We start from the raw sequence: 12,343 nt of genomic DNA on the forward strand, positions 1-12,343 counted from the left end.
CATTCAGGCCCAATGTCTGCTGTTCCCCTATTTGTGCCCGTTGGTTCTCATTATTTAGCTCCCACTTATAAGTGAGAACATGCAGTATTTGGTTTTCTGTTCCTGTGTTAGTTCACTAAGCCCTCCAGCTCCATCCATGTTCCTGCAGAGGACATGATGTCATTCTTTTTTTTTTTTTTTTTTTTTTTTGGGCTATATAGTAGTCCGTCGTGTATATGTACTACATTTTCTTTACCTAGTCCTGCTTTTTAATATTGTTTTCTAGAAATTGCTTTGCAAAAGTAAAATCACTCCATTAATTCCGCATTCCCTTTGAGTTGATATTTGCAAACATTTAAAGTAACTGATTTAGCTAGTTATCACAATAAGTTACTCAGAGGTTCAACTTTTCGGTGAGTGATGTATGAAGAATAAAGTGAAAGATCTGCCTGAATTTAATATTTGTAAAAAATATACTCATGGGTCTTCTAAGAAAAAATTTTTTTTTTTTTTTTTTTTTTTTTTTGAGATGGAGTCTTGCTCTGTCACCCAGGCTGGAGTGCAGTGGCGCAATCTCAGCTCACTGCAAGCTCCACCTCCCGGGTTCACGCCATTCTCCTGCCTCAGCCTCCTGAGTAGCTGGGACTACAGGCACCCACCACCACACCCGGCTAATTTTTTGTATTTTTAGTAGAGACGGGGTTTCACCGTGTTAGCCAGGATGGTCTCGATCTCCTGACCTCGTGATCCGCCCACCTCGGCCTCCCAAAGTGCTGGGATTACAGGCGTGATCATGCCACCGCGCCCAGCCGAAAAATTTTTTATAAAACAGTTTAGAGCCAGTTCTGTCTGGCATTTAGCTTCCTAAACCATACTACATTTTCAGGATTGAGAGTGAATTGTTCAAGAAATAGGCATTTGTAGATGAATTTTAACAGAAAGTTCATCTATGAAGTCATATACATTCATCTGAAGTTACTTAAGTAGAAATTTAGCTTCTACTAAAAATTTATTTTGGTGTTTAATTAGCTTCCTTTTGAGCACATTTGTTAAACTTACCTAAGAGAACTTATCTTTGTGATTGGAAAAACTAAGAATCCTGCTTTCTATATTTACATTCTAAAGAAGAATAGAAAAAGGTCAGGTCTAAGTGAGCTGAATAAGCATATATTTTTAAGTTTCAGCTTTTAATTTGACTAAGTGTACTTTCATCAGTATTTTAAATACACTTTAAAATACAAAATCAGACATGCTTTTAGGAAAACCATATATGTAAAAAAAAAAAAATACAAATTTGTGTTTTAGCTAAATGTTTTTTGCTTTAAGTGATAACGGTGTTTGGCTTGAAATTTGTGTAAAAATATTTTCCCAATAGCCATTAAGCTTGTTGAGCTGAAAGTGACTTTCCTTAATTCTTGATTAATATGTTTCTGTTGAGTTTGGAAAATAATGTAACCCAGTCATTATACATATAGGGACAAAAATCTGAGAAAAGTTACATACAATTTACTAATAGATTATGTTCCTTCTAGATGCAGCATTTCTGTCTATATTTTTGTAGGATATATATTAAACATATTTTTATAAGGCAAAATTAGTGATTTAAACCAAGTCCATTATGTTCCCAAACAAAAGACTGAGATCCTTAACATTTTTGTCTTTATATAGTCTTGTTCATTAATAATTAAAATTTGTTAACAATTTTATTACATATGCTGATTGTAGAAAAATTAGAAAATAAATGTAAAAAAGAAAAAACCCTCCAGACAGAAATAACCACTATTTAACATTTTGATTTATATAGCTTTCTAGATTTTATTCATATGTATATTTACAGGATCATTTTCACTTAAAAACTGCAAGTGTTGCTTGGCACAGTGGCTCATGCCTGTAATCCTAGCACTTTGGGAGGCCTAGATGGGAGGATTGCTTGAGGCCAGGAGTTCAAGTCCAGCTTGGGCAATACTGCAAGACTCTGTCTTCACAAAAAATAAGAAAAACTTGCTGGGAGTGTTGGTACATGCCTGTAGGCCCAGCTACTCAGGAGGCCGAAGTGAGAGGATTGCTTAAAAGTGAGCTCAGGAGGTTGAGGCTTCAGTGAGCTGTGGTCACACCATTGCACTCTAGCCTGGGTAACAAAGTGAGATCCTGTCAGAAAAGTATGTATCTAATCGATTGATCTATTAGTACTAATAGGGAAGAGATGTTGAAATGTAAGTTTAACATTACTATTTCGTTGATTATGGGATTTTGTGTCAGGTTGTCATTTCTAGACTTGGACTTTTTGCTGTAACTCTACCAGGATACATTAAAAGATAAACGTTGTTTAGAAGTGTTGCTTTACCTGTGTATGCTTAACTTTCATGGAGATGTTTCGTCAGGTGTAACCAGTATCCTGAATATGGCTATCATTTCTAGGATACAACCGAAATTTGCTCTGTGCATGTTTTACCTAAAATTAATTTAGATAAAAATGTAAAGAAGTATATTTGAGAATGTAAGAATTTCATAGTGACTGAACCAGAATCTGCCTTTAGGCTTCTTCTGGCTTTACATCCTCCTTAATTCTATGCAATTCTGGGTATGGAAGAAAACTAATGCAGAGATTGATCTGAAGTATTGGCAAACGGAAGACCTCCAATTTTCCCAATATTTTTCCTAAGGCTTTCCTGTGCTTCTCCCCAACACTGATTGGCTAGCATTGATAGCTTATTCACTGTCGGTATGGACCCTTTAATATTATGTGTTTTATTTAAAGACATTAGTCCAGGGTGACCATAGGAAATACTTCAAGGAGGATAACCCTGAAGATCCTATAGCTGCTAATACTCAAAATGAAACTTAAAAAAAATAATGATTTTTGCCATGGATCAGAGCCAATTCAGTTCTAGCTTGAGAAGTGAATTCAGGTCATATCTGAAAGCCTTACCTTTCTTAGAAATTAGGTCCAAAGACCTAAGTGATAATTCAAGTTATGGGCATTGTGGGAGATGGCAAATCCAGCCTAAGGAAAGGAGTTCTGGAATTTTACAATTTCACATTAAATTACACTTCAGTATGTGGCATTAGGGGAATGGTAGAAATTCTCAGTGCTAAGAATTGAGTGGCCCCTTTAACCAGCTACCTTGACCCCCAAAGCCAAGATTTGTAATGGAAAAATATTGTATGGGCAGGGTGCTGTGGCTTACGCCACAGCACTTTGGAAGGCTGAGGCTGGCGGATCACTCGTGGTCAGGAGTTTGAGACCAGCCTGGCCAACATGGCGAAAACCCATCTCTACTAAAAATACAAAAATTAGCCGGAGATGGTGACACACACTTGTAGTCCCAGCTACTTGTGAGACTGAGGCAGGAGAATCGCTTGAATCCAGGAGGCAAAGGTTGCAGTGAGCCGAGATCACACCACTGTACTCCAGCCTGGGTGACAGAGCAAGACTCTGTCTGGAAAAAAAAAAAAAAAAAGAAAAATATCATATGACTAATAGAGTCTGCCTCATATACCTAATCTTTTCCCAGTTTAAAACATCTTTCTTTAATATACCCGTTTTCTCAGTTTTAAAGTTTCTCAGTTCAAAATTGGCAAAGATTTCAGAGTTGAAGCCCTTGCTTTCTCTACTACCATTCCTTTTCCTCTACTCCTAGCAGATTTCTCCCAAATCTGTTTTCAGTATTGGTAGCCAGAATTCCTTTTTTTCTTCCTTTTTAAGAAGAAAATAGAACCAGGCATGGTTGCATGTACCTATAGGCCCAGCTACTCTGTAGGATGAGGTGGGAGGATTGCTTGAGCCCAGGAGTTTGAGTCCAGCCAGAGGACCTTATCTCTAAAGGAAAACAAAACAAAACAAAAAAATGAAGAAACTTTCTCCTCAGAGGGAAGAAGTAAGCCCAAAGTCAATTCTAAGATGCCTTTTGTTTTCAGCATTAGGGCTTGTGGGTCTTTTCAGCCCTTCAGTGTTGTGAAAGAGAATAAACAGATCAGCAGAATTAGTAGAGAATAACAGAGGCCATTTATTGAGACATAACCATATACAAGTTGAGTGTCCTTTATCTGAAATGCTTGGAATCAGAAGTGTTTGGGTTTTAGATATTTTTGGATTTTGGAATATTTGTGTTACAGCTGTTGGTTGAGCATCCCTGATGTGAAAATCTGAAATCTGAAATGCTCCAAGGAATGTTTCCTTTGAGCTTCATACGGGCACTCAAAAAGTTTTGGATTTTAGAGCTTTTTTTTTTTTTTTTTTTTTTTCTTCAGATTTTTGGATTAGGGAAGCTCAACTTGTAGTTAAATAAAATATGTAGGCTACTAATAGCTAAATATCAGAAAAACAATTGTAGTAAATAATGACAATCCCAACAGGTTTTAAGGCCTCCAAGATGGTAGGCTAGTGATTAATTTTAGAGTGAAGTTGAAGAGATCTAAACGAATGTTTAAATGGCTAAACAACTTATCTTCGTAGTGTCGTGAGTATGTTTTGATAGCACGTGAGTATAATTTGAAGGGAGTAAAGTTTTAAGAATATACTTATGTGACTAGTGAATTACTGAAATTTTTTCCTACTGAATATATAATTGCTGTGTTTCTGAATTTAATTTTCATTGACGTTTGCATCAAGAGTATATGCAAAGGTCAGTGAAAAGTATTGCATCAGATTCATTTAGTATGCTTTAAAGTAAACATTAAGAAGAATAAATATTATGTAAAGCTTTCCTGAATGACTATAACTTCAAAAGTAACTTAAAATGGTTTTATTATGGCCTAGAACAAAGTAAAATGATAGTGGAAACATCAATTCAAGGATAGTTCTTCCTGAGTTAGGATTACCTAAATTTATCCAAAACATGGCCTTCTTCCTGTCCCTAGAATATTCACATTGTTGTGACACAGGAATTTCGGAGAGATGAAAAAAATCCCTTGATTTCCTATCCTTACACCCACATGGCTGCATAAGTGACTTAATGTTTGATTAGGAAATATTTTGCTTGGTGTAAGGGTAGCAACTTGAAATATCTTGATAAATTTTCTGCAGCTTCTAGTCTCCAGACAAATTTAGGCATAAGATATACTTTCTGTTTAGGAATGTCAGTCCTTCTCTCAACCTTATAGGAGAATTGTCATTACTGTCTTTTTTTTTGGAAGGTAAACAGTAATTTATACCTTGTCCACTTTGCCTGTATGTTAATGTGACCTTGGTTTACCAGGACTTTCAAGCATGACTTTTGTTAAAGTTTAAAACCTAGAAAGTATTATCTCTGTTGAGAAAGTTAACACACTGTATACCTGTGTTTAAATTTTACCAGCATCTTTAAATTAAAGTTTATATTTGTGATCTACGCTAAATTTCCTTCTCAAGGTAGTATCTACATTTTGTAGTTTTTGCAAGGAATAAATTTAATTTGACCTTTTCCCCCCTTTTTTTAGAAGAGAGTCTTGCTTTGTTGTCACCCAGGCTGGATCATAGCTCTTTGGAGCCTCGATCTCCTGGGCTCAAGCAATCCTCCTGCCTCAGCCTCCTGAGTAGCTAAGACTATAGGCACATGCCACCACACCAAGCTAAATTTTTAATTTTTTTGTAGAGACGAGGCCTTGCACTGTTAGCTAGGCTGGTCTCCAACTCCTGGGCTCAAGTGAACCTCCTGCCTCAGCTCCCAAAGTGCTGGGATTACAAGTGTGAGCTACTACGCTCAACCACTAATTTGCTTTTAAGGCAGATTTGCCTGTACTAAGGGATCAAAGTTTAGAAAAATAACTTCCTGTGACTGCCATTTCTGAGGACCCTGTAACTTGTAAAAGGATATTTTGAAGTTAGTAGAATGTCACCTACTACCTGGGTGCAAGGCTGTATACTGTCCAAGTAGTCAGAAAGTGAGCTGGGGTTACTTCTATCTAAAGTGGTCCTATAAACAATCCCTACTGCAAAGGTGTAGCCTCATACTGAAAATACCAATTTGGCCTTTTTATATATGCTTACTTCAGTATAACTTCTTTCTACCTCTAGAAAGAAGTCATACCTGCTGTTTGACTTGGCCAGTGCACCACTATCCCACTTTAGATAAAAATTGGGTTGTACATATGTGACTGATTTGCCCAAAGAGTGATATTTTATTTGTAACCAATCATTCTGGTAGAAAAAGCCAGGGAAGGCCGGGCGTGGTGGTGCACGCCTGTAATCCCAGCACTTTGGGAGGCCAAGGCGGGCAGATCACCTTAGGTCAGGAGTTCGAGACCAGCCTGGCCAACATGGAGAAACCCCATCTTTACTAAAAATACAAAAATTAGGTGGGTGGTGGCACGCGCCTGCAATCTCAGCTACTCGGAGGCTGAGGCAGGAGAATCATTTGAACCTGGGAGGCAGAGGTTGCAGTGAGCCGAGATCGCGCCACTGCACTCCAGCCTGGGTGACAGAGCAAGACTCCGTCTCAAAAGAAAAAAGAAGCCAGGGAAGATCTATTATTTTTCTTTTCTTAAAATAGACTTTTTAAAAAGAGCAGTTTTAGGTACACCATAAAATTGAGCAGAAAGTACAGTCAGACAGTGTCCACTTACCTCTTCCCCTCCCACCCCTCCATGCAAAACCTCCACTATCCTCATTAGAAACCACAGGGTACATTTGTTTCAATCTGTGAACCTCCATTAACACATTTTGTGCTTCTAGTCTCTAGAAAAATTTAGGCATAAGATATACTTTCTATTTAGGAATGTCAGCCCTTCTTTCAACCTTGTAGCAGGAGAATTGTCATTACTTTTTTTTTTTTTTTTTTGGTAGGTAAACAGTGATTTATAAGTTGTCCACTTTGCTTGTATGTTAATGTGAGCTTGGTTTACATTAGGGTTCATAGTTTACATTAGGGTTCACACTTGGTGTTATACATTCTCTAGGCTTTGACAAATGTGTAATGACATGTATCTGTCATTGTAGTATTACTGAAAATAGTTTGACTGCCCTAAAAATCTTGTGTGCCCTGCCAGTTTATCCCTCCTCCTTGACTATCCTGTCAGTCACTGATCTTACTACAGTTACCGTAGTTTTGCCTTTTCCAGAATGTGATATGTGGCCATACAGTATGCAGCCTTTTCAGATTGGCTTCTTTCACTTAGTAATCAGGTGCTTTTAAGGTTCCTCCGTGTCTTTTCACAGCTTGATAGCTCAATTCTTTTTAGCATTGAATAATGTTCTATTGTCTGAATATACCAAAGTTTATCCATTCACCGATTGAAGGACATCTTGGTTGCTTCCAAGTTTTGGCACTTATGATACAGTTGCTGTAAACAGCTGTGTGCAGGTTCTTGTGTGGACATAAGTTTTCAATTCATTTGAGTAACAACCAAGGAGTCCAATATGTTTAGTTTTGTAAGAAACTGCCAAACTGTTTTTCAAAGTGGCTATACCATTTTGCATTCCAACCAGCAATGAAATGAGAGTTGGCTCTTGCTGCACATCCTTGCTAACATTTGATGTTGTCAGTGTTTTAGATGTGGCCGTTCTAATAGATGTATATTGGTATCTCGTTGTTTTAACATATACTTCCCTAATGACATATGCTGATCTTTTCATATGCTTAATTTGTAATCTGTATATCTTCTTTGGTGAGGTGTCTGTTTAGCTATTTCCCCATTTTTAAGGCAGGCTGTTCATTTTCTTATTGTTTAGTGTTGAGTTCTTTGTACATATTGGATTACAGTCCTTTATCAGATGTGTCTTTTGCACATATTCTCCCAGTCTGTGGCTTGTGTTCTTATTTGTTTGACATTGTCTTTTGCAGAGAAGTTTTAAGTTTAATGAAGTGCAGCTTATCAATTATTTTTTTTCAAGGACCGTGCTTTGCTTTTGTATCTAAAAAGTCATTGTCATGCACAAGGTCATTTAGATTTTCTCCTATGTTATCTTTTAGGAGTTTTATAGTTTTGTATCTTGTATTTTGTTCTGTGATTCATTTTATGTTAATTTTTGTGAAGGGTGTAAGGTCAGGGTCTAGATTCATTGTTTTTTGCGTGTGGATGTCTACTTGTTCAAACACCATTTGTTGGAAAGAGTGTCTTTTCTCCATTGTATTGTTTTTGCTCCTCTGTCATAGATCAGTTGACTTTATTTATGTGGGTCTATTTCTGGACTCTGTTGTTTCATTGATCTGTTTGTCCCTTCTTTTGACGGTACCACACAGTCTTGATTACTGTAGTTTTATAGTAAGTTTTGAAGTCAGTTAGTGTCAGTCCTATGACTTTGTTCTCCTTCAGTACTGAGTTGGCTAATAGTTTTTTTGCCTCTCCATATACACTTCAAATTGAGGTTGTTGTTATACACAAAATAATGTTAGGATTTTGATTGTGATTGCATTGAATATATAGATCAAGTTAGGAGAACTGACATCTTGACAATAGTGAGTCTTCTATCTGTGAACATGAAATATCTCTCCACTTCTTGAGAGGTTCTTTGATACAAAATTAACTACAAAAGTCAGTATCATCTCTATATACCAATAACATTTAAGCTGAAAACCAAATGAAGAATACAACCCCATTTACAATAGCCACACAAAAAAATTGAATACCTAGGAATACACCTAACCAAGGTGTGAAAGATCTCTACGAGGAAAACTATAAAACACTGCTGAAAGAAATCATAAATGACAAGCAAATGGAAAAACATTCCATGCTCATGGATGGGAAGACTCAATATCATTAAAATGGCCATTCTGCCCAAAGCATTCTATAGATTTAACACTGTTCTTATCAAACTACCAATGTCATTTTTCACAGAAGTAGAAAAAACTATTCTAAAATGTATATGTAACCAAAAAGCCTGAATAGTCAAGGCATTCTTAAGCAAAAAGAACAAAGCCAGAGACATCACATTACCTAATGTCGAATTATACTACAAGGCTACAGTAACCAAACCAGTATGGTACTGTTATAAAAATAGACACGCAGACCAATGGAATAAGTTAGGGAACCCAGGAATAAAGCAGCACAGGCACAACCAACTCACCAACTCATGTTCAACAAAGTTGACAAAAATAAACAATCGAGAAAGGATACTCTATTCAATAAATGATGCTGGGAAAACTGGCTGACCGTATTCAGAAGTGTAAAATTAGACCTCTCACCATATATAAAAATTAACTCAATGGATTAAAGACTTAAATGTAAGACCTGAAACTATAAAAATTCTAGAGGAAAACCTAGGAAATACTCTTCTAGACATTGACTTAGGCAAAGAATTTATGATGAAGACCCTAAAAGCAAATAGAACAAAATCAAAAATAGAAAAATGGGACTTAATTAAACAAAAGAGCTTCTGCACAGCAAAATAAACTATCAACAGAGCTAACAGACAACCCACAGAATGGGAGAAAATATTTGCAAAGTATGCACCTGACAAAGGACTAATATCCAGAATTTATAAGGACTTAAATGAATCAACAAGGAAAAAAACCAATTCCATTGAAAAGTGGGCAAAGGCCATGAACAGACACTTCTCAAAAGACAACATACAAGCAGCCAATAAACATGAAAAAATGCTCAACATCACTAATCGTCAGAGAGATGCAAATCAAAATCACAATCAGATACCATCTCACAGCAGTCAAAATGGTTATTTCTAAAAAGTCAAAAAGTAACAGATATTGGCAAGGTTCTAGAGAAAAGGGAACATTTATACACTGTTGGTGGAAATGCAAATTAGTTCATCTCCTGTGGAAAGCAGTTCAGAGATTTCTCAAAAAACTAAAAATAGAACTGTGATTCTACCCAGCAATCCCATTACTGGGTATATTATCCAAAGGAAAATGCTGGACATAGTGGCTCACACCTGTAATCCCAGCATTTTGGGAGGCTGAGGTGGGAGGATCACTTGATCCTAGGAGTTTGAGACCAGCTTGAGCAACACAGCAAGCCTCCATCTCTACAAATAAGTTACCCGGGTGTGGTGGTGTGCACCTGTAGTCCCAGCTACTCAGGAGGCTGAGACAGGAGGATTGCTTGAGCCTGGCAGGTCAGGGCTGCGATGAGTCATGATTGTGTCACAGCACTCCAGGCTGAGTGGTGAAATGAGACCCTGTTTCAAAAATAAATAAGAAATCATTTCACCAAAAAGACACATGTATGTTCATAGCAGCACTATTCAGAACAGCAAAGACATGGAATCTACCTATGTGCCCATCATCAGTGGATTGGATAAAGAAAATGTGGTATATGTACACTGTGGAATACTACACAGCCATAGTAAAGAATGAAATCATTATGCAAAGGTGCAGCAACATGGATGCAGCTGGAAGCTGCTACCCTAAGCAAACTAATGCAGAAACAGAAAAACGAGTACCATATGTTCTCATTTATAAGTGGGAGCTAAATCTTGGGTTCACATGGAGAATAAGTTGCGAACAATAAACACTGGGGACTCCAAAAGGAGAGAGAGAGAGGGTAGGGGGACAAGGGCTGAAAAACTTCCTATTGGATACTATGTTCACTCTCTGGGTGATGGGATCAGTAGAAGGCCAAACTTCGGCACCATGCAGTATACCCTTGTAACAAACCCTCACATGTACCCTTGAATGTGAAATAAAAATGAAAAAAAAAGTTTTATGTGTTATTTCATTATAGTTTTGTAGTTTTCTTCATAAAGATGTACACATTTTGTTATATTTATACCTAAGTATTTCATCTGGAGGGAGTACTAATGTACATGGTGATTTTTTAACTTCAAATTCCACTTGTCCATTGCTGATATATATGAAATCAGTTGACTTGTGTATTAACCTTGTATCCTGCAACCTTGCTATAATTGCTTATTAGTTCCAGGAATGATTTTGTTAATTATTTTGGATTTTCTACGTGGATGCAAACAAAGAGTTTTATTTCTTCCTTCGCGATCTGTGTATCTTTTATTTCTTTTTCTCATCTTACTTCATTAGCTAGGACTTCTAGTACAATGTTGTGAGTGGCAAGAGGGGATATCCTTGCCTTGTTCCTTATCTTAGTGTGAAGACTTTCTGTTTCTCATCATTAAATGTGTTGTTAGCTGTAGGTTTTTTGTAGATGATCTTTATAAAGTGAAGAAAGTTCCCTTCTATTCTTACTTTGCTGAGAGTTTTTATCATGAGTGGGTGCTGGATTTTGTTAAATGCTTTTTCTGCATCTATTAATATAGGATCATGTGTGAGGGCCCCTCTATGGCTGGCTCCCCCTGGAGTTTTTAACTCTCAGGCTCGTCCACGCTAAGCATCCATTAGAGTTTAGTTTCCTATGGAGGTTCCTGCTAGAAGGTTTCTGCTTTAGTAAGTTGATGTTCTTTATTTACCTCTCTCTCTCCAATTTTAGGGGTCGGCGCTTTGCCTGATGACCCTACCTCTCTGACAGATCTGAGAAGAGTTTACTCTTCAGCTTTTAAGTGAATAAAGATGATAAATGTCTTAGCAGCTCATTTGTCTAACTTCTTGAAAACCAAAGATGCTGGTGGATAATTGACAGACCTATAAAATACCACATAAAACCTACAATACACAAAATACGTTCTTATAACTCAAGTAAATGGTTCTTTAGTATAGTAGCTGTTTTATGAATGGATGTATATTATCCAAATGCTAATTTTGTTAAAAGGAATGAAAATTATTTTTATGTTATAGGAGAATATTAAACGTAAAGACCATATTGATCATCAGAAGGATAAAGTTGCTTTAACTCTGGCTCGTCTAGCCCGCCATGTGGAAGTGGAGAAACAGCAGAAAGAAGAGAAGAATAGAGCATTCAGAGTATGTGCTATTTTAATTGGTATTTTATATAATTAAAAAATTATTTATAATAAAGTTGGTAAAGAGAAACCTTTAATCAAAAAAAGATATGATTTAATCAAAGCTCAGTATGTACCCTAGATAGCTCATGAATTTAGTAGTAATTCATAATAGCTTTTTACATCTATTTTTAGTTTGTTGGATTCTTATCTGTATATAGGAAAAGAAAAAATAAAATTAACTGAGTGGACTTCATTTTTGAGAATTAAAAATCATGGATTTCTCAAAGCAGATGAGCAATTAACAAGTTTCTGGTTATTTTGTCATACGAGTGAAAAGAGTTTATCAGGGCTTTTATAGATATAAGCTGTTGAAAGATTATTTTCTACTGGATAGAACCAGATTGCTTTCTCAAATTTTAGCTTATCCTTCCAAATTAAATCCATTACTAAAAGGAAGAAATTTGAAGCAGGTTTGTAGATGAGCTGCTGTGTGGAAATGAAGCCCATTTTTAGAATCTTGCATGATATAATTTTTTTCCTTGACTTGCTTTAGAAGGCCCCAAATGAAATTACTTAAAGAATTCCCTCAATAGTGACAAATGTCCTTTAGGAGCAGAATGTTGATATATTGGGTAAAAA

At 36.5% G+C, this 12,343-nt stretch overlaps 1 protein-coding gene across 6 annotated transcripts in view; it reads left to right on the forward strand.

The window, feature by feature from the left end:
* ZNF451 (zinc finger protein 451) overlaps positions 1-12,343 on the forward strand; it is a 114,070-nt gene that overhangs the window by 57,425 nt on the left and 44,302 nt on the right. For 5 of the 6 annotated variants that reach the window (XM_063604930.1, XM_063604929.1, XM_063604927.1 and 2 more), the window contains one exon: positions 11,598-11,723. In XM_063604930.1, coding sequence (XP_063461000.1) covers positions 11,598-11,723 — 126 coding nt within the window. Of the gene's footprint in view, positions 1-11,597; positions 11,725-12,343 lie in introns of those variants that run through there. The other variant, XR_008625632.2, reaches the window with a different exon arrangement.

Source organism: Pan paniscus, chromosome 5 (assembly GCF_029289425.2).
Source record: "Pan paniscus chromosome 5, NHGRI_mPanPan1-v2.0_pri, whole genome shotgun sequence".
In the NCBI taxonomy this organism is placed as follows: domain Eukaryota; kingdom Metazoa; phylum Chordata; class Mammalia; order Primates; family Hominidae; genus Pan; species Pan paniscus.